Below are 22,820 nucleotides of genomic sequence, written 5' to 3'. Positions count from 1 at the left end.
CAGGTTAAAAACCTCTGTGCTGGCCTTAGCAGCCCTCCCTGTCTGATGCTCTGCCTTCTCATCTCCCTTCCCTAAAAGTCTTCCAGTCCGTCTGATCCAACTCTGCCTGAATCCTGTCCAAACTCCCAGGTGCAGCTAATCCCACACCTTCTACAAATTCCTGACTGCAGCGACCCCTTGACTAAGGCATGGAGTGCGGATAACCCGGACAGCCAGCATGAAGGGCTGGCCCCTATTCCATGTGGGGGGCCTCTACTACTTGGTAACACTAATTTATACTTTAATGGTTGTTTACACTTTTCTGTGCCTTAGCGGTATATTTCCTTCACAGAACTGCAAAGAAATGTCAACCATGAAAACAGCTAGCCAATAATCCAAGCCAAGAGGAGGGCCCAAGAATTGTGCACACAGGAGAAAGCTCTCTGTGGAATTGTAGATTATGGTTGTTCAGAATCAGTTACTTCCTCTGCAAGGCTGTTATTATGCAAGATAAAAATAAGGATGTAACGGTGGTAAAGTTACCTGCCCATCCACTATCACAAAAGAAATGCAATAAAGAATAAATCATTGTAGATTGAAAAGGGTATGTGGTTAGTAATTCTGGGAAGAATTCTTGGGATTACATCCACAGTCTATTATTAGATGGTAGTTTTTCAAAGTAACTTATTTCCAAAGTAGCAGACGGGGGCCATCACCTTCCTCTCCAACAAATCCAATGAGGGAGTGGACAGAGTGTTTGTTTCCACAGCATGTGTGCTAAAACTGAACCACACTAGAAGATTATCATGGCTCCATGCAAGGGTGACATGAAAATCTGTGAAACATTCCATATTTTTGTACTGTCTGCCTCCCCTCCAAAAAAAAAAAACAAAAAACAAAAAACAAAAAACAAAACAAAAAAAAAAACAAAGATAGAAAAGAAAATCAGCTGACATAGAGACAGAGCACAATTGTGACATAATAGCTGCTAGAAGTTTCATAAGTTAATTTTAAACAAGTGAGTAAAGAGTGTACCCAGTGCAACTTCAAAGGCAGCCCTCACACAGGGACTTGCAGTGCAGGCTTACGTCTGCCTATAGCGACGGGAAGGACTCCAGGAAAAGTCACACATTTCAATGCCAAACATGTCACAAGAGTTCAGAGGTCACATTTTATAAGTGGGGTGTGACCCTAAAGTAAGCAACACATGTAATTAATTGATGCCCTAACCTGAAACATTAATTTGAATGGGACTAGTCTACCAGCCCAGGGTTGGCCTGATCACATCAGCCACAAGCACAGTCACCTCTGAACACAGGCCATCACAGGGGTGCTCAAGGCAGCTCAGACACACCTGCGTTTCCCAGCACTGAGCAGATGTGAGCCGACCTCTCCCAACAGCACTAAGCCGCCCATAATGCTGGAACATGTAGGTGAACATAAAGGCCATGCTGTTTCAACAGGTCTTTAAATCACAACTACTACTTAGAATACTTACAAAATTCCAATGCCACATTATAATTATCCAAGTTAGATATGAATGGTATGTTTGGATTTAAGAGGAAACAGAGGTGACACATGTGACTTACTTTTATGGAATATTAACATATAGGTGAAATTTAGAAAAATAACATGATAATGAATTAGGAATACTATTGGGAATCTCAGGGATTGAAAATCTAAATTTCACTGGTTACTGATTTTGTTGTCATAGGAGTCTTAATTTTTTTTAAGTTAGTTACTTATTTTTGAGAGAGCATGCACGTGCACACACGAACTGTGAAATCATGACCTGAGCCAAAATTAAGAGTTGAACACTTAACCAACTGAGCCTCCCAGGTGCCCCTGACTCTTAATCTTTGTTCTTTGACTTAAAAACTGTAAAACAAGAGCTAACATTATGATCTGAAGCATAAAATTGTTATATTTGTTTCATATAAATATCAAGTAGTCAAACATTTCAAAGCTTTAGTTTCACAACACCTATTCAAATTTCATAGAACTTACGAATCCATATGTGCCACTCACAAGTTAGCCTTTATAAACTTTTCAACTAAAAGAGAAGCTACCCTTGCTTGTGCTTATTTTCATCTCAACTGACTACTGTACTTCATTTTTTTTATGATAAAGTGACTTATTTGTTTCAATTTTATGATGACTAAACATCAGAAAACATCCTTTGATTTTTAAAACTGTAAAATTTTTTTTAATGAGAGGTCAAAATTTATCTGTGTTTATGTAGCTCCCAAATGAGAACTATGGAATTTTATATTATCATGAAATCAAATCTATAAATCTGTACTTTTAAAACAGAGAGACAGCTTCACCATTAATTAAAAAATCAAACTTAATCCCATAGATGTACTTTGGTTTCAGAAGGACTCCTTTGGTGAAAGTACTCTCCATCCCAAATAATAGAACCTGTTAAAGAAGTTTCTGGAAATTATACTTTTTAAATACTTGAAATACACAATAAATCTCAACAATGATTCTCTCATTTATAATTCCTTTTCTACTCCTTTTTTGAACAGAACACTAGCTGTTTAAAAACAGAGAGAGGTAATTAAAAGAAACTGGTAAAGAAGCACAGGCTTCTTTCCTAGGGTACATGGCAACCACGAGAGGCTCTATAAGCCAGCATACATAACCTATAAAAACTCTAAAAAAGAAAGAAGTTAAGGATTTTATACCCAGCCAAACTGACTTTCCAGTAAAAAAGGCTGCAACCAACTGTTAAGAACCAGCAAGAACTTGAAAATCACTTCTCATGAAACCTTAAGAATCTCCTAGATGTTTGTGCCACTTTGAAAAAACAGCATGGAGGCTACTCAAAAAATTAAAACACAACTACTGTACCATCCATCAATCCCACTTCTGGGTATTTATCTGAAAGAAATGAAATCACACTCTCAAAAACGTATGTGCACTTCATGTTCACTGCAGCAAACTCACCGTAGCCAAAGCATGGAAACTCCCTAAGTGCCCGTCCACAGATGAATACATAAAGAAGATGTGGTGTATATACAACGGAATTATTATTCTGCCAAAAAGAAGGAAATCTTATCATTTTGTGACAATGTGGAAGGACCTGGGGGTATTATGCTAAGTGAAGGAAGTCAGATGAAGAAAGACAAACACTGTATGATCTAAAAAGACTGAGCTCACAGAAACAGAACAGACTGGTGGTGGCAAGTGTTGGGTGAAATGGGTGAAGGGAGCCAATGCTGTAAACTTCTAGTCATAGGATAAATGAGTCCCAGGCATGTCGCGGACAGCATGCTGACTACAGTTAATAACACTGTATTATGTATTTGAAAGGTGCTAACAGAGCAGATCTGAGTTCTCATCACAGGAAAAACAAGGTGATGGATGTTAACTGAACATACCATGGTGATCATTTTGCAATAGGTACAAACACAAAATCATTATGTCATGCACCTTGTAAACTAACACAATATTATATGTCAATTACATCTCAGTAAAACTTGGGGAACAAGAATAAAAAGAATCTACCAGAGAATGAATTGTGGATACCAAGAGAAGGGCTGGTGGTAACCATAAAATGAATACTTGTTTGTAGACGAAGACCAAATGCCAATTGTGAGGAAGAAAGTAGAACATGTAATCGCTCTCACCTCTGGCAGGTTAGAATCAGTACAACTGTTTGAAAACAATGGGTAAAGTAATTTAGATGGTTTCCATCAAACACACTATTTATTGGTTTTAGTGTTGGTGTGGTTACTCTGCAATAGCTTGACATATAATGTTGGATAAAACAACCGACTAGTTACGATTCATGATGTCTTTACTATGTAAGAAGAGAGAAACATTTTTGGTAGAAGAGTTTGGGAAAAACTAGTAGTCATAAATTCAAATGGAAAATATCAGTATTCATTAATAGGGTGTTCTTTTGTCTTAAAATTATATATACTTCCTCTGCCCTCTAAAAGGCCTGGAAAGATCAACCAAGCAGCAGTGAGCACACTGAGGGCCAGACATGCTTCTGAAATACAATTTCTAAGTGAAGGAAATCAGAGCCCCTTGGAGAAATCAATGGTTCCAAGGGTATAAAACAGATGAGCCTGAAAAACCCTGTTGCAAGAAAAAGCAGAAAGCCACTTTAGGAGTCAATGTGGAGAGGCTCCAACTGGTGAAAGATGGAAAAATTTGAGCATAAATAAGGATTTTGTCAGAAATGGACTGAAACGTATCAAAAGTATTTAAACACATGAATTCCGAATGGCCCTTTAAAAAAACTAACTGGTTACCAGGAGAGGATGCCATTTTAAACACTGGCAAATAAAGGGAAAGAGTCAGTTACTCTCCCTTTGGACATGGACACACCATGGGGCTGCCACACAGGATGCAGAGGCAAGTTTACATCCTTATGGAAGTAATCCTGTTGATGATCCTTAATGAGTTACGGGTACTACTCGCTGTACATCACGACTGCCAATCTCACGCATGAGAAATGGGCATATGACCTCCTGGTAGGACCACATGCTACTGCAAAGGAGTCTCACCTCACCCAAGCCTCCAGAAAACTACCAATTTCCACAAAATGCAGAGAAGCAAATACACCACAGGATGCGACCAGCAAAAGCCAGACTGTGGGAAACCTAGAGCAAATGAACCAGTTTCTTCAATAAACTGCGAAGGAAAACAACAACAAGGATGAATGAAAACCTTTAGATTGAAGGTGACCTCAAAGAGACTTTCAAACAGAAACAAAAACAAGCAGAACTAAAACACTGCACAGAAGTTAACTACAGTGTCTGGGGTTTGCCAGGCTTCAAAATATCATAAAGAACCATGATCCCAAAGCCCAAAACTGTTAAAAAGTGTTGACTGAAGACAGGTTCCATTCCTACAATGGAGTCCATCACCAGACATAACACAGAAGGACCTTGATGACCACATATGCCCTCTTCGCAGTAACTCTGCTACAGCCATCAGGAATTCGCCATACGTGTAAAAATTAAAAGGTAACTCTATGTTCAGCCTCCGCTGTAAGTAAGCGGAGCAACTCGATTTTAAGTTAATCTAAGACTTGAAAAGTATTTACCTATTTAGAATACAGAACAGCCACCTGTCTTCCTATCATGGGGCAATGCTTCTCCCAACCTGCCTTGGCCAGGGTGGTGACAAGGACACCAGCTCAACCCAGGAGCTAAGGCAGCAGGCCAGGCGGTTAGGCAGACAGCTCCTCCTTGGGGCTGATGGCCTGGTAGGAAACTAATGACACACAGGCTGTGCCAGAAACAGTGTTGTCTGGTTCTTCTTTGTACCATCAAGCGCACCCGTAACAGAAAGGAAGAAGGTCCCCTCAGACGAAGTGGAAGAGACACCGGCCACCACTCTTAAACAGTTACCCGCTGGTTAATTTCTTTTCATCTGTAGATGACACTAATAAAACAATAATTTTTGGTAGGTGAATACATTTATTCATATGTATCTTAAGATCTACGGACCTGAGGTCATGGAGAAAAGTCAGCCTTGGCAGCCTGAACGCTGAGCTGACAGAAAAGGGAGAAAAGAGAATGCTTATCAACAATCCCTAATGCAGAAAGGGCACGACACGGTGTGCGCTCCTCCTTACGAACCTCTTCTCTCTCACGAGAACGCACACAGATGTCACATCACCTGCGCGGCACCTGCACCACCACTGCCATCAACTAGCGGCAACCTTCGCGGTCCAACTATGGACGCCTGGCACCAGGAGACGCCTCCAAGGCTCCCAGAGCAGGTGCCGGCCCCGGGAGGAAGAAGCGCCTCCAACACCGGGACAGTTCTGTCAAACTGGGATGACCTGAAGTTTAAAATTTAAACCCAAAGAGCAGCATCTTATTTCCACATCCTTCTGTAGGTAATTTTGACAGACATAAACTATGTTTTTAAAAAATCCCAACCACAGGAAAATACATATGGCTGTTATTCTTGAGGTTTTGAAAACATGTTTTTATGCCAATACCACCTCACTATAACCTATACTTTGTAAAACACCCCCAAATTATTTGTTTTATAAAAACATGCTAATTTGAATTTAATTACAATGTGCTCTTTATTTTATTCTTATTTTCCATACAAGTGTTACCGAATATTTTTATGCTAGTGGCCCTCAGGAGCTAGGACATGTACATAGCAACTTTAAATGCGGACTTAGAGCAACACATGGCATTATTCTTTCTCCTTCTCTGGTCCCTGCCCTCTCGAGTAAACTTTATAATCTTTAACAGAATGTAGGTAAGAGACAAAAATATGTGGTATTCAATTTTGTTACTTATTAATAAAGGCAAAAATAAGCACTAAATGAACTTCTGTAAATCACTTGTTTCCACTTTTACACATAGCATCTAAGGAATGTGTAGAAAATAAAGAAATTCTATCTAAATTACCAAAAAATATCATTCAACCATTTAAAAAAAGATGGATTGAGCTTTATTCCCTTAAAAATACTCAGAGAAACAAAGGAACAAAATCAAGTTCCATTTGAAGACTGTTATAATCAGTATATAACAGGTAAGTAGAGAATTCATAAAGTATTCTGATAATTGTCTATCCTGAATCTTGGTCTACCAAAGTAATGTAATTTCCAAAACACAGAATGAAATGGTCAGAAAGTCCTGGTTAGTGGACTAGGGACCAACGTGTGTGACAGTGAACACTCAACAAACAGCACACTGGTTTTAGACAGTTTACGCAAAAGCAAAGCCTTTTTGATAAAAAAGACATAAAGATCTGTTCCCAAGAGTTAAAAAAATCTTTGAGAACTAAAAAGCTATTGTAAGTAGTACACACTGGTATTTTACTTCTCTAATATTTCTTTACAAAACATCTAAACACAAGTTGCCTATGCTTCTGTATTATTTTTCTAATAAGTTACATATAAGGCAAAAAGCGACTGTTACTTTGTAATGCCTTGATGAGCATAATAAATAAGTTGGTTTTAGACCTTTGCCCCCCAAAAATCTTATAGGAAACTTCACAAGGATATTTTTGCTTAAATTACTCACTTTGTAATACGGTCAATGTTGGCAATTTGCTTCTGGTTCCGTATAATCTCAATGGCTGCCCAAAGATGCTGGATAGCTTTCGTATCCGCCTGTCGTCTTTTTGTTAAACGTGCCATGACCTGTTCACTTCTTTAACTGTAGGAATACACAAAAACATAAGGAAAAAATATATGGATTACAAGATGCACCTCTATCAGTATAAGTGAGTAACAGTCTCAGCACGTCCTAACTCCTGGTGAGGACACTACTGTAGTATGGAGTATGACACCCTTTCTACTGTATTTTCTACACCGACATTACCAATTACTTCACAAAAATTGTCATTTGCTTCATTATTTCATTAAAAAATGTCATTTTAAGACCAAAGAATTAAAAAGGTCTTCCCGATAAGGGTTAGTAGTCATGCTATACTAACGTATTAAAAAAAATGCATATCTTATTCTAAAGCAAAAGCAGAACATAAAATTTCATTTTTTGATAATACATTGTGTATAATTTGACAGATCAATATAAATGGATTCAAATGTCCTTATTCTTTGGTATTTTATTATACTCAGGGTTTTAAATTTTGAATTTTATAAAACCATGCTGATAAATGACAACATTCTTTTTTTTTTTTTTTTTCCAAATAAAACCATAAACAGAAACTGTAAGATAGTTATTTCTGGCTGAGGTGTGAAAGGCTGGGAGCTGGTGTCCCAGAGGACATGGGTGGATCCGCATCTGCGTGAATGTTCACATGCTTGGGCTGGCGGGGGCGGGGAGGGGGGGGTTGTTCATTGTATCACTCAGAAACAACATCGCTGTTTCATTCAAATTTCAATATTCTGAGCGAAGTGAGGAAAATGGTCACTGGCTGTGTTCTGGCAGGTGTGCGGGGAACACGACTGAGCAACAGTGCTGCAGGAGAGGCTCATGCATACAACTGGACTCCCAGCTGGGCACAGAGGGGCTGGACTGTCAGCAGTGTCCTCGGCCCTGAGACACCTGATCCCTACATCGTCACACCTTAGGGATAAGGTGAACATCAAACCCCCCCTGACCTGACCTTTCCTATCTTGTAAGGGTGGGAATGAGTGAAGGAATCTCATTCTTGGCACTTTCCTGTGTTCCAGGACTGGCCAGCAGAGCCTACAGGTCTCCGTGTTCTCTGCCTCTACGTTTCTCTTCAGAGCCAAGTCCGTTCTCCCTCTTTCTCTGACACACCCAAACAAAACCAGCAGTCGCCCATGAGTGTGGGGTCAGTCAGCCTCCTGGAATAAGGTATTTTTCAAATTGCATTACTAACAGAAGAATTCTGAACACGTTTGAAGGTATTCTTGAATATCCTACTTCTTCCCACCACTACTTGTAATATTTGCAGACTTTGCTCCACATAGAAAATAAGCAAAAAATAAAGCCAGCATTCAAATTTTAAAGAAAACTAAGGAAAATCAGTTGGGTTCAGTACAGACTTAGACGTAGAATTAAAAGGTAGTAACAATTATAATTTATGAATGTGTGTTTAGAGAGAAACCACTATGTATCAGTATAAGTGCGCTGTTAAGCAATGCCAACTTTCTGAATCTGACAAGCGTTTCGGTAAGGAATTGTCTGGCAAGAATGTAAAGTATGTTACAGAGTGACATCTAATGGTGAACTATGGTACTATACGTTGTCAGGTTATACAGATGCTCAGTCAAAAACACACTACTTCAACCCTACTTACATACTTAAAAGTAAGTATTTTCAAAAACTGAGAACTGAGGGTTGATGGGGGGTGGGAGGGAGGGGAGGGTGGGTGATGGGTGTTGAGGGGGGCACCTTTTGGGATGAGCACTGGGTGTTGTATGGAAACCAATTTGACAATAAATTTCATATATTGAAAGAAAAAAAATAAAATAAAAAAAGAAGGAAAAAAAAAGAAAAAAAAGTAAGTATTTTCTGTGCTCGATAGATACACTGAATTATCTAAAAATGAAAAAACTGTAGTCCTTGCCAGAAATGGCCTAAAACTGGCAGAGGAAGTTTGATATATACATGAACTACTGTAAGGTCAGAGAGGACCAACATGGTCCAGAATACATGCCAGGAGAATCTACACAAGGGGGACACTACTTCTAGATTAGGTAACACTACAGAATGGTAGATATGTGGGGGAACACAAGAGGAATTTCCTTAATTTCTTTAAAAGATAACTGGCTGTTTAAAGCAAAGATACAATTGTTAGATCTCATTAGGTTTATGACATGTAGAAGTAAAAGAGAGGACAATGTGACACAAAGGGTTTAAGAGTAGTAAGTAATCATATCATTGTAAACATGTAATTTAACTTGCATTTTTTCTAAGTACATATATGAAAAATTAAGAATGATTTATTCAGAACTACAGGAAATATATAAAACCAAAGCTAGTGTTTTAAAATAACGCCATATAGTAAATATAACTATTTATATGACATAACAACCAAAAGAATACAGTGGGGACACTAATAGCAGAAACTCTACAAGTGAGGTCACTTAATTGCTAGAAATGGTTAAACTCAAGACTCAAGAATTAAGCAGCACACACTTCAGAAAACACGTAAAGTTAAAACCAAAGAGTTTTGAGATCTGCCTGAACTGAGTCAACATAGGTACACACATCACAAGGAAGACACTCAGGAGCCCAAGGAGAGCCTTGCAAAGAACACAGACCCATGAAAGGAGAGCACGATGATGTCTGAGACACATCATAAAAGCACCAAAGTACAACCAGAGATTTTCCTTCTTATGAAATCTAAAATCATTGTTTGGTAACATAGTTCAGACATGCCTGTTATAGATGCTCTGGCAATATAGCAGTAAAACAGATAAAAGTCCTTCTGTTGTTGACTTAACGTGATTAATAACGTGGCTAGATATTAAACAGATAGCAATTTGTCTGTTCATCAATAAAATCCTAGGAAATGAGTGTCTCAGTTCCCATGTACAGACAGCTTCTCATTTAAGGTCTTCACTGATGTGAACACACCCAAGTCTGCAGCCCTCTCTCCTGAATGCATATTACTACTAAACTGAACCCCTCAAAATTCCAAAGTCTGCCCGAAACACTGGACCTTGGTCCCCTTGGTTAAGCTGTGCTCTGCCCTCTGCTTGCTGGGACTTGAGCAACTGTCCATGCAACTGTCTCTGACTGACCTTTCCTCTAGGATCACACTAAAGCAAACTCAACTCTTCCATATTTTAATTTTTTAATATGTCTCTTACAGACATACTACTGCCTTGTGCAAATAATTATAAATTCCTCAGAAGATCCATCAGTTCCACTAAGAAGGGACAGGCTTCATCTTTCATCTACCTTCCAAGGTGGCCTCAGAGGGACATGATAGACAAAAAAAGAAAAAACAAAAAAAACCTCCTCAATCTTTTCGGCTCCCCTTCGGAAGATGAACTCCTTCAGAAAGTGATTCTCAAGAGGCTTATAGTTTAAAAAAATAAAATACAAAACCAAACACTTCCCACTAATTTTCCCCCCAATCTCTCTTACTGTGGTAAAATAGACATAACATAAACCAGCGTCACCATTTTTACATGTACGTTCACTGGCATTAACCACATCTACAATGTCCTGAAGCAGTCACCACCATCCAGTCACATAACTCACTTCATCTTGTGAAACTGAATCTCTGCACCCGTTAGTCCCTAAGTACTTCCCCTCCTCCCCCAACGCCTGGCACCCACTGTACTACTTCGACTTTGTGACGAATCTAAGTACCTTAGAATTATGGAATTAGAAGTGGAATTAGACAGTTTTTGTCCTTCTGTACCTGACATATTTCACTTAACAAAATGTCCTCAATGTTCACCCACGTTGTAGCAGGTTACAGAATTTTCTTCCTTTTTAAGGCTGAATATTATTCCATTGCACATATACATTGCATTTTGTTATCCACTCATCTGTGATGAACACTTGGGTTACTTCCACGTTTAGCACATAACATAGCTATGAACACATGTGTACAAATATGTCTTTGAGATCCTGCTTTTGATATACCCAGAAGCATAACTGCCATGTGAACTGGCAATTACATGTTTTATTTTTTAAACACCCACCAAACTGTTTTCCACAGCAGGTGCACCCTTTTACTTTCCCGCCAGTAGTGCACAAGGTTCTCATTTCTCCACATTTTCATCAACACTTATAATTTTCTGGTTTTGATACGAGCCATCCTAATGGGTCTGAGTTGGTCCAAGTAACTGTGGCAAGCCCCCAGGTGATACTGATATTCTCTACCCATACAAATCCAGATTTAATGCAATCCCTTCCATCTGTGTATCTTTTTTTTTTTTTTTTTATGAGAGAGAGAGAGAGAGAGAGAGAGAGAAAGCACGAGCAAGGGAGGGACAGAGAAAGAGGGAGAGAGAGTCTTAAGCAGACTCCATGCTGTTAGTACAGAGCCTGACGCAAAGCTCGATCCCCCAAACTGTGAGATCATGACCTGCCTGAACCAAAACAGAGTCGGATGCTTAACCAACTGAGCCACCCAGGCACCCCGTATCTTCTTTAACATCATGCAAATGCTACAAACGGGGGAAAAAAGAGACTAAGAGAAATCAATCAGGAAATTAAAAATAAGCAAAATTAAGTAATACAATGCTTGCAGATAAATACATATATGGGCAAACTTTTTATTGCAGAAGTGATAAACGTGAAAAGGAAATTGAAAGAATGGGAGGCTGAGAAAACAGTGTACCCAACAGGACCACACTGGGAGGACACACATAATCAAGTGTGTTCTGAAGTTTGCTTCCAGTGGTGAGTGGGTCCAGGTTTTTGTCTTATGTTGTCTAACAAATATGTTTTGTAAATATTTTGACATATTTACATCAAATATTCCATGAAACTTAAAACTAAATCCAATTGTATAATGTGTATTGATTACTTAGGTTAGGTTGAAATTTTCCCACAATCTACTAGTAATTTCAAATTACTTTTCATTGATAGCCTATTCATAGCATTTTCCTATTTAGATATTAATGTCTTTATATATTAAGATTATTCCTAAAATACTTTTCTCTCTTAGTAAACACTAAATGAAATTATATGGAAATCTAGCTAACCATGAATTCTTTTATGTGAACTTTTCTGATTATAAGTCCTTCCACATTCAAGTCAGAAAAAATATTCAAATGTATTTCCCTGGTTTTGTTCTGTTTTTGCTTTTTAGAGAGAGCGAGTGGTATAAGGAGCGAGAGAATCTTCAGCAGGCTCCACACCCAGCATGGAGCTTGACATGGAGCTCAATCTCACAACCCTGAGACCATTACCTAAGCTGAAATCGAGTTGGACCCTTAACTGACTGAGCCACCCAGGCACCTGTGTTTTAATTTTTTTAAACATTGACTTTTTAATCCGTCTGAGAATAACTTTTTATAATGTAACACTAATAAACATTGTGTTATAGATCAGTTTTAGGTTCATAGCACAACTCAGCAGGACATACCAGGAATCCCATGTCCCCACGCACCTGCCCCCCCCCCCACCTTATCAACACCCCAAACCAGAAATGACATTTGTTACAATCAAGAAACCTGCACTGGCATACCAGTATTTTCCCCAAAGCCCATGCTTCAGCTCATGGTTGGTTCACTCTTGGTGCCGTACACCCTACGGGTTTTCACATACACATTAAGACAAGTATATACCATCAAAGTATCACCCAGAATAGTTTCCCTGCCTAAAAATCCTTTGTGTGCCACCTACTCATCCCTCCGTGTCCCCAATTCCTGGCAACCACTGATTTTTTTTTTTTTTACTGCCTCCATCATTGGCCTTTTCCAGAATGTCCTATAGCTGGACTCATACAGTACGTGGCCTTTTTGGATTGACTTCACTTGGTACTATGCATTTAAGATTCCTCCGTATCTTTTCACGGTTTGACAGTTCGTTTCCTTTTAGTGCTGAATAATATTCCATTGAACGGACATAACACAGTTCATCCGTTCACGGACTAGAGAATATCTTGGTTGCTTCCATATTTTGGCAATTATGAATTAAAGCTGCTATCGACAACCCTGTAAAGATTTCTATGTGTACATGGTCAGCTTTTTTGATAAAGAACGAGGAGGGCAACTGCTGGATGGTTAGGAGCATGTTTAGTTTTGTAAGAAAACGGCCTTCCAAAGTGGCTGCACCATTTAGCGTTCCCACCAGCAATGACTAAGTTCCCATGGCTCCACATTCTCATCAGCAATTGGTGTTTTTTGGATTTTAGCCATTCTAACAGATGTGTAGTGAGAAATTAATGTTGTTTCAATTTGCAATTCTCTTAGGACATAGGATGTTGAACATCTTTTTATACACTTACTTTTTACCTCTATCTCATCTTTGGTGAGACGTAAGTTCAAATTTTTTGTTCATTTTTTAGTCGCATCCATCTTCTTACTTGTTCATGCGTGCTTTGTACATTTCAGGGCACTTGGGTGGCTCAGTCAGTTGGGCATCCAGCTCTTGATTTCAGCTCAGGTCACAATCTGGTGGTTCGTGGGTTTGAGCCCTCAGTCGGGCTCTGCACTGGCATGGTGGAGCCTGCTTGGGATTCTCTCTCTCCTTTCTGCCTCACGCCCCTGCACGTGCTTGCTCTCTCGGGGTAGATAAACATTCAAAAAAAAAAGTTCTTTGTACAGTTTGGTAATGGTCCTGTAGCAGGTGTCTTTCACAAATATCCCCCAGTCTGTGGCTTGTCCTCTCATTCTCTTCACAGCTTTAATTTTCATCAAGTCCAACTTATCAACTATTACTTTCAAGGGTCGTGTCTTGGTGTTGTTACTAAAATGTCACTGCCATACTCCAGGACACCTAAGCTGTGTCCTATGTTATCTTCTAGAAGTTTTACATTTTAGGTCTATGATTCTATTCATTTTGAGTTAATTTTGATGAAGGGTACAAGGTGTGTCTAGATTCATTTTTTTTTTTTTTTGGCATATGGATGCAGTTGTCCCACCACCACTATCTGATGAAGAGATTATATCTGTTCCATCGTACTACCTTTGCTCTTTTATCAAAGATCAGTTGGTTATATTTATGCAGGTCTACTTCTGGGCTCTGACATCTGTTCCACCGATGTATTTGTTGCTTTACCAATACCACCCTGTCCTCACTGTGTAGGCTGTTCTGGATCTCTTGCCATTCCATATGAATTTCAGAACCACTATGTTGATATCCAAAATATGACTTCCTGGGATTTTTATTGGGACTGCACTGAATCTATACCATAGATCAAGTTGGGAAGAACTGACGTGTTGACAATATTAAGTCTTCCTATCCCTGAACAAGGGTTCTCTCTCCACTTATTTTTTTTTTCATCAGAATTTTGTTTTCCTCATACAGATCTTACACATATCTTGTTAGGTTTATACCTAAGTATTCCATTTGGGGGGCGATAATATAAATGGTGATGTGTTTTTAACTTCACATTCAACTTGTTCATTGCTGATATATAAGAGAGTGATAGGCTTTTATATATTGTTATATATTAACTTTGCTATAATTATTAGCTCCAGGTACCTATCAATTCTTTCAGATTTTCTGTGTAGACAATCATGTCATCTGTAAACAAAAATAGTTTTCTCTCTTCCAAATTTCTATACTTCTATTTCCTTTTCTTGTCTTATTGCTTTAGCTCGGACTTCCAATACCATGTTGAAAAGGGCATGGTAAGAAGAGATATCCTTGCTTTGTTCCTGATTTCATCAAGAAACCTGTGTTTCTCATCATTAAGTATGATGATGTTAGTGTAGAACTTTTGTATGTAATTTCTATTCCTAGTTTGAAGTTTTTATTATAAATGAGTGCTGGATTTTATCAAATGATTTTTATGCATCTATTAACAGGCTAAAGAAAAATTACATTATCTTAATAGATGCATAAAAATCAAGAACCCATCTGGGTCTGGTGCTTTCTGTTTTGGAAGGTTATTAACTACTGATTCAATTTCTTTTATAAAGGTGTAAACAGGTTATCTATTTCTTCTTGCAGGGGTCTTGCCAGATTATGCCTTTCAAGAAATTGATCTATTTCATCTGTTATCAAGTTTGTGGGCAGAGAGTTGTTCACAGTATTCCTTTACTATACTTCTATGGTCTAGAGGATCAGTAGTGATAGCTTTTCTTTTAGTTCTTAGATTAATAATCTGTGTCTTTGTTTCTAAGGCTTGTATAGAGACTTACTGATTCTACTGATCTTTTCAAACAACCAGCCTTTGACTGCATTGATTTCTCCACTGATTTCCTACTTAGTTTCATTTTTCTGCTTTAATTCTTGCTATTTCTTTTCTTCTGCTTACTTTGGGTTTAATTTTCTTTTTCTTGTGTCCTAAGGTGGAAGCTTAGAATATTGGTTTTAGATGTTTCTTCTTTTCTAATATATACATTCAATGCTATAAATTTCCCTGTAAGCATTGCTTTTGTTGTATTCTACAAATTTTGATAAGATATATTTTCATTCTCATTTACATTTAATTCAAATCTAAAAAATTTTTTTAGATTTCTTTTCCAGCCTATATGTTGTTTAATGTTGAAGTATTTTGAGATTTAAAGTGATTTTTCTGTTTTCTTGAATTTTTGTTTGTTTTAAGAGAGTGCACCCAAGAAAGGGAGAGGGGTAGAGGGGGAGGGAGAGAGAGGCGGGGGAGGGAGAGAATTCCAGACAGGCTCCACATTCAGTGCAGAACCCGATGGGACCTCAATCCCACTACCCTGGGATCATGACCTGAGCCAAAATCAAGAGTCAGACGCTCAACCCAGCCACCCAGGCACCCCTCTTGATTTCTATTTTAATTCTATTGTGGTCTAACAACAGATATTGTATGATTTCTAAATTTTTTTAATTTATTGAGTTTTATGGCTGAGGATGTGAATGATCCATGTGACCTTAAAATGTATATTCTTTTGTTGTAGGATGAGGTAGTCTATAGATATTGATGATATCCAATTAATATTGTTGAGTTCAACTGTGTGCTTATCTCCTGCCTACTGCACCTGTCCATTTCTGAGAGGGGTGTTGAAATCTCCAATATACCACCAGTGCATTCATCTACCGCTTCTTGCAGTTCTAATAGTTTTTGCCTGAAATACTTTGACACACTGTTGTTAGGCACATACACATTAAGAACTGTTATACCATCTTTGAGTATGAATCTCTTCACATAATGCTCTTCATACCCATTAATATTCCTTGCTTTGACGTCTGCTCCATCTGAAATTAGTATAGCTATTCCAACTTTGTTTTGATTAGTGTCAGCATGGTATTAGCTTTTCTATCCCATTTATTTTCATCTACTAGTGTATATTTAAAAAAAATTTTTTTAAATGTTTATTTATTTTTGAGACAGAGCATGAACAGGGGAGGGGCAGAGAGAGAGAGAGGGAGACACAGAATCCGAAGCAGGCTCCAGGCTCTGAGCTGTCAGCACAGAGCCCAACACAGGGCTCGAACCCACAGACCATGAGGTCATGACCTGAGCCGAAGTCGGAGGCTCAACCAACTGAGCCACCCAGGCGCCCCACTATTAGTGTATATTTAAAATGGATTTCTTGTAGAAAACACATGGTTGGGTCCTATTTTTTAATTAACTCTGACAATCTCGTCTTTTAATTGTTACATTTTAACCATGTTGTCTAAGGTGATTATTTGCTATAATTGAATTAATGTCTATCATATTTGTTGCTGTTTTCTATGCCTTTGTTCCCCGTGCCTGCTTTTGATTTCCACCCATATTCTCTTTTGTCATTTTGAATACTTTATATGCATCTATTTTTTTCTATAGTAGCATATTAATTTTACTTTTTTTGTTGTTACTTTTTACTGGCTGCCCCAAATATTGCAATATACATTTAAAACTAACCATGTCTATTTTTAAATAACACTATTTAGATTTACAGGTAGAAGTACCTATTAACAAAATGTTCCTAATACCTCTCTTCTGTACCTTTTATCATTGTTGTCATTCCTTTCACTTATGCATGAGCATACATAAATATCTAGATGCACACAAGCACATAAAAGTACATTGTTGCTATTGGGAACAAACTTATCTTTTAGATCAATTAAGAATAAGAAAAACAGGTTTATTTTACCCTTACTCAATTTCCAATGATCTTCTATGTATGTTTGAGTTTCTGACATGTATCCTTTTCCTTCTAAAGAACTTCATTTAACATTTCTTCCAAGGCAGGTCTACTGGCAACAAATTCTGTCAATGTTTGTCTCATAAGTATTTCTCCACTTCTGGAAGGACAGTTTTGCAGGATATACAATTCTAATTTGGTGATGGAGGGGAGCGGGCGCGGGGGGGGGGGGGGAGGTTCCTCTCAATACTTTCAATATTTCACTCTGTTTTCTCGCTTGCATGGTTTCGGAGAAGAAATCTGATGTATTTATTATTTCTGCTCCTTTATAAGTAAGGTGTTTTTTTTCCTTTGGCTTCTTTAGGATTAATCTTTGATTTTCTGAGGTCTGAAAATGATATACCTAGGTGTTGTTTTGACAGCATCTATTCTGCTAGGTATTCTCTGAGCTTCTTGATCTGGTTGGACATTAATTTGGGGAAATCTGTTATCATGAATGCTTCAAATATTGCTTTTGTTCTTCTGTCTTCTCCTGTGGCTTTCCCATTTTGCGTATGATATACCTTTTGTAGTTGTCCCATTGTCCTTGCATGTTTTTTTTCCTTCAGTCTTTCTGCTCTTTGCTTTTCAGTTTTAGAAGTTTATTGTCATATCCTTAAGTTCAGAGATTCCTTCCTTAGCCATGTCCAGTCTACTGATCCCATCAAAAGTAGTCTTCATTTCCATTGCAATGTGTTTGTACTCTAGCATTTCTTTTTGGTGTTTTTAGACTTTTCATCTGTTTACAGTATTCATCTAATTTTGCATGTTTTCTATTTTTTTACATTAAAGTCCCTAGCCTATTAATCAGTTGTTTTTTTGGTTTTTGTTTTTTTTTTTTTACCTCCTGTTCTGATAATTCCAATATCCTTGCCATGTTGACCCAGGTTCAGATACTTGTTAAAGTCCTGTGTTTGTTTTGCCTTTGAGTATGCCTTGTATTTTCCTTTGAAAGGTGGACGCTGGGGCACCTGGGTGGCTGAGTTGGCTGGCATCCAAGCAGGTCATGACCTCATGGTTTCTGAGTTCAAGTCCCATGTCAGGCTCTGTGCTGACAGCTCCGTGTCTCCCTCTCTCTCTCTCTCTCTGTCCCTCCCCGACATGTTCTCTCAATAATGAACATTAAAAAAGAGAGAGAGAGAGGTGGAATGTACTAAGTAAAAGGAACTGCATAAGCAGGTGTTTAGTAATTCAGTGTAAAATGTGGGAAGGGAATGCTTTCTATAGTCCCAGGATTAGTCTCAGTGTTTTGGTGAGCCTGTGCCCATACACTGTGAACTTGACAAGTACTTCTCACTTTTATTTACCCCATTAGGTGGAACAGGATTGCTAGGAGTGAGCTGGACTTGGGTATTTCTCTTCCCTAGGTCAGTCAGGCTCTGGTGAAACTTTCTCTAGCGGGCAGGCCTTGTTAAGAACAGAATGTTCTGGCAGACTTTAAAATGGTTCCTCTCCCCCTGACCCCAGTCGCAATGGAACCACAAGGGCATTTTTTGTCCTATATTCACTAGAAGGACCTGGGAGAGCTCCTGGAGATAAGTCTTACAAAAGTGTGGGGGGCCCTATGATGCTGGTCCCCCTGGATTTTTAACTCAGACTTGTCCACGCTGAGCCTCCAGGAGTTCATCAGTCACACTCAGGTTTTCTTACCCAGCAATGGTTCCTGCAGATGTTTCTGCTGGTGGGTTTCTGCTCTGGTAAGTTTTGATTCTATTTGCCTTTCTGCCTCTCCAACTTCTGTGGCAGCCATTTGTCCTGTGGCCTTCCTGCTCTCATAATCTCAGTATATTTGTTGGTTTTTCAGTTCAGTTCTTGTTATTAGGATGGAGTGGCAAATCCAAGCATCTTACATGCCCAAACAGAAACCGTGGGGTAAAATATAAGAAGGTTACCCCAGAGAGGTAATCAACTGCATTGGCATGGTTTACTGAAAGATTTCTTTCTTCTCTAATGAACGGTGTTACCTTTCTAATCATACATAAAATTTTAATCTACACTAGCATTAGTTTCTTTGATGTGTTTGGTCTTTTGTTAGTCTCTCACAATTTTATTTATTATAACTGGCTTTATTATTAGTTATTATTCAGTTAAAGTTACAATTAAATTGTATTCAGTTATTATTTATTATACCAACTTCACATATGTAAAATCTACAATTACAATTAATTCCATGTCTCTATTGATTGCTACATAATTATTTTATATACATTACCCAACATCAAGTTTTCTAAAAGCAGGCCATATATTTCAAACTTTAGGCCCTTAACAAGTTGTACCACAAAGTATACAATATAAGCACTTACTGATTGAATACATTCCCCAACAAGCCCTGAAATTAAACAAATAAATAAAAATAAAAGGAGAAGAAATAAAGCTAGTCTAGTCTATGATAATAAGTGGTTGGCTACCAAGTGTCAAGACTAAAGAGCAACTATATTCCCTCAAATACCCCAAAGCAATCAGTTGCTGTCCAATTTCCATATGTAACAAGTATAGAATGTGGAGAGCTGGCAAAACAGACACTCGAAGTAGATTTCCTAACAGATTTATTTAAAGCAAATTATACTAGTTTAGCAACAGAAAGTAACACCATTTAAATACTGATCACGATTCCTAATAACAACAAACGTATTTCAATTATTTTATTAGTTATACTAGTAAGGAAAAAAAAAAATCTTTCCAGACTCCCGGATTTGACAGAATACTACTTTAAAAAACAAAATGTATGTAGGAAAATAGAGGTTAACCCTTTGTTTATAACACCTTTATTGAGATATAATTCACATACTCTGTTTCACCCACCAAAAATCTACAACTCAGAGGTTTGGGGTATGTAGTATTAATTTTTTAAACTATGGTGCAGTATATGTAACATAAAACTTGCCATCTTAACCATTTTTAAGTGTACAGTTCAGTGGCATCATTCACGTGCTGATGGACACGTGCGTGGTTTCTGTAGTCTGGACACTGTGAAAAACTGCAATGAACACTGGCATACAAGTGTGTGTCCTGGTCCTGCTTTCAATTCCCTTCGGTATATCCCCAGAAGTGGGACTGCTGGATCATTAATTCTACATTCAACATTTTACGAAACTGTATTCTACAGTGGCTACACCATTTTACATTACACAGGCAACATGTGAAAGTTACAATTTCTCCACTTCCCAGCAGACACTTGCCATTCTGTTTTTTAATATAATTGCCAAGGTAGCTAACATACAGTGTATACAGTGTGCTCTTGGCTTTAAGAGTAGATTCCCATGATTCATCATTTACATACAACACCCACTGCTCATCCCAACAAGTGCCCTCCCCAAAGCCCATCACCCATTTTCCCCTCCCCTCAGCCCCCATTTCAACCCTCAGTTTGTTCCTTATGGTTTGCCTCCCTCTCTGTACTTTTTTCCCTACCCTCCTCTTCCCCCATTGTCTTCTGTTAAGGTTCTCAAGTTCCACATATGAGTGAAAATACATGATATCTTTCTCTGGCTGATTTATTTCACTTGGCATAAAACCCTCCAGTTCCATCCACGTTGTTGCAAATGGCAAGATTTCATTCTTTCTCAATGCCAAGTACTATTCCATTGTATATATAAACCACACCTTTTTTATCCATTCATCAGTTAATGGACATTTGGGCTCTTTCCATAATTTGGCTATTGTTGATAGTGCTGCTATATGGGGTACATGTGCCCCTATGAATCAGCACTCCTGTATCCTTTGGATAAATTCCTAGTAGTGCTATTGCTGGGTTGTAGGGTAATTCTATTTTTAATTTTTCAAGGGAACTCCACACTGTTTTCCAGAGTGGCTGTACCAGTTTGCATTCCCACCAACAGTGCAAGAGGGTTCCCATTTCTCCACATCCTTGCCAACATCTGTTGTTTCCTGACTTGTTCATTTTAGCCACTCTGGTGTGAGATGGCATCTCAATGTGGTTTTAGTTGCCATCTTAGTAGGTGTGTGAAATAGTATTTCATTGTAGTTTTGACTTGCATTTCCTTAACGACTAAAGATGTTGAGCATCTTTTCGTGTTCACTGGTTATCTATCCTCTTTGGGGAAATGTCTATTGGAGGCCTTTGCTCATTTTTAACTGTGTCATCTTTTTGTTGATAGGTTGAGGGGGTTCTTTACATATTCTAAATATTAACCCCTTATCCATATATTTTGCAAATCTTTTCTCCCATTTTGTTATGTTTTCACTTTGATAATATCCTATGATTATGATGCACAAAAGTTTTTAGTTTGGATAAAGTATAATAGATATATCTTTTCTTTCATTGCTCTTGCTTTTCATGTCAATTCCAAAGTAATATCTAAGGTATAAAGTATAAAGATTAACCCCTATGTTTTTTTCTAAGAAGTCTTACAGTTTTAGTTCTTCTGTTTCAGTCATTGAACCATTTTGAATTTTTGTCTATGGTATAGGGAAGGAATCCAAACTCATTCTTTTATATGTGGAAATCCAGTTATCCCAGCACCATCTTGTGAAGACACTATGGTTTCCTAATTGAATGGACTTAATTCCCTTGTCAAAAATCAATTGGCCAAACCTGGAAGACAGTATAGAGGTTCCTCAAAAAGTTAAAAACAGAATTACTCTATGAGGGGCACCCAGGTGGCTCAGTTTGTTAAGCATTTGACTCTTGATTTCAGGTCATGATACTTGGCTCAGGTCACGATACTAGGGTTGTGGGATCAAGCCCTGCACTGAGCTCCAATTTGAGTGTGGAGCCTGCTTAAGAGTGTCTCTCTCTCCCTCAGCCCCTCTCCCACACTTGCGGTCTCTCTAAACAACTACCCTATCATCCACTAATCACACTACTAGGCATTTATCCAAAGAATACAAAAACACTAATTAAAAGGGACATACACCCTGATGTTTATAGCAGCACTATCCACAATAGTCAAATGATGGAAGCAGCCCAAGTGTCCATCAATAGATGAACAGATAAAGAAGATGTATATATACACAATGGACTATTACTCAGCCATAATAAAGGAGTTAGAGTATAACGTTAAGCAAAATAAGTCCATCAGAGAATAACAAACACAGTATGATTTCACTCATATGTGGAACTGAACAAAACAAATGAGCAAAGGGGAATAAAAAGAGGCAAATCAAGAAACAGAATCTTAACTACAGAGGACACTGATAGTTACCAGAAGGGAGGGGTGGGGGGATGGGTGAAGGGGATTAACAAGTGTACTTGTCATGATGAGCACTGTGTGTGTGTGTGTGTGTGTGTGTGTGTGTGTGTGTGTAAGTACTGAATCACTGCACTGTACACCTGAAATCAATATAACACCATAGGTTTACTATGCCAAAATTAAAATGAAAAACAAATCAATTGGCCAAATGTGTATGAATTTATTTCAGATTTCTAAATTCCATATGTCTATCCTTATGTCAGTACCACACTGTTTTGATTATTGTAGCTCTGAAGCAAGTTTTGACACAGTGAAGTGTGTGTCTTTCAATTTTGTTCTTTTTCAAGATCGTTTTGGCTATCCAGGGCCCTTTCAAATCCCACATGAATTTCAAGATTGGCTTTTTCGTTCTGGAGGGGAAAAAAAGGCCATTGGAATTTTCATGGGGATTGTGCCGAACTCTAAACTGCTTTGGGTAGTATTTAGTTTTCTCATCCATGAACCCAAGGTGTCTTTCCATTTATTCTGGTCTTCTTTAATTTCCTTCT

At 38.2% G+C, this 22,820-nt stretch overlaps 1 protein-coding gene and 1 non-coding gene across 12 annotated transcripts in view; one reads left to right on the top strand and one right to left on the bottom strand.

Moving 5' to 3' along the window:
* The window catches only part of ZMYND11 (zinc finger MYND-type containing 11), a 133,557-nt gene that overhangs the window by 67,642 nt on the left and 43,095 nt on the right, over positions 1-22,820 (bottom strand). For 10 of the 11 annotated variants that reach the window (XM_042944712.1, XM_042944711.1, XM_042944709.1 and 7 more), the window contains exon 2: positions 6,993-7,127. In XM_042944712.1, coding sequence (XP_042800646.1) covers positions 6,993-7,108 — 116 coding nt within the window. In that variant the 5' untranslated portion in view covers positions 7,109-7,127. Of the gene's footprint in view, positions 1-6,992; positions 7,128-8,040; positions 8,371-22,820 lie in introns of those variants that run through there. The other variant, XM_042944710.1, reaches the window with a different exon arrangement.
* On the top strand, positions 733-836 carry LOC122225725. The gene has a single exon (XR_006205329.1). It is a non-coding gene; the product is annotated as a U6 spliceosomal RNA (small nuclear RNA).

Source organism: Panthera leo, chromosome B4 (assembly GCF_018350215.1).
Source record: "Panthera leo isolate Ple1 chromosome B4, P.leo_Ple1_pat1.1, whole genome shotgun sequence".
Taxonomy (NCBI): domain Eukaryota; kingdom Metazoa; phylum Chordata; class Mammalia; order Carnivora; family Felidae; genus Panthera; species Panthera leo.
Note: the sequence above shows the minus strand (reverse complement) of the source record. Positions and strands in the feature narration are given on the sequence as shown.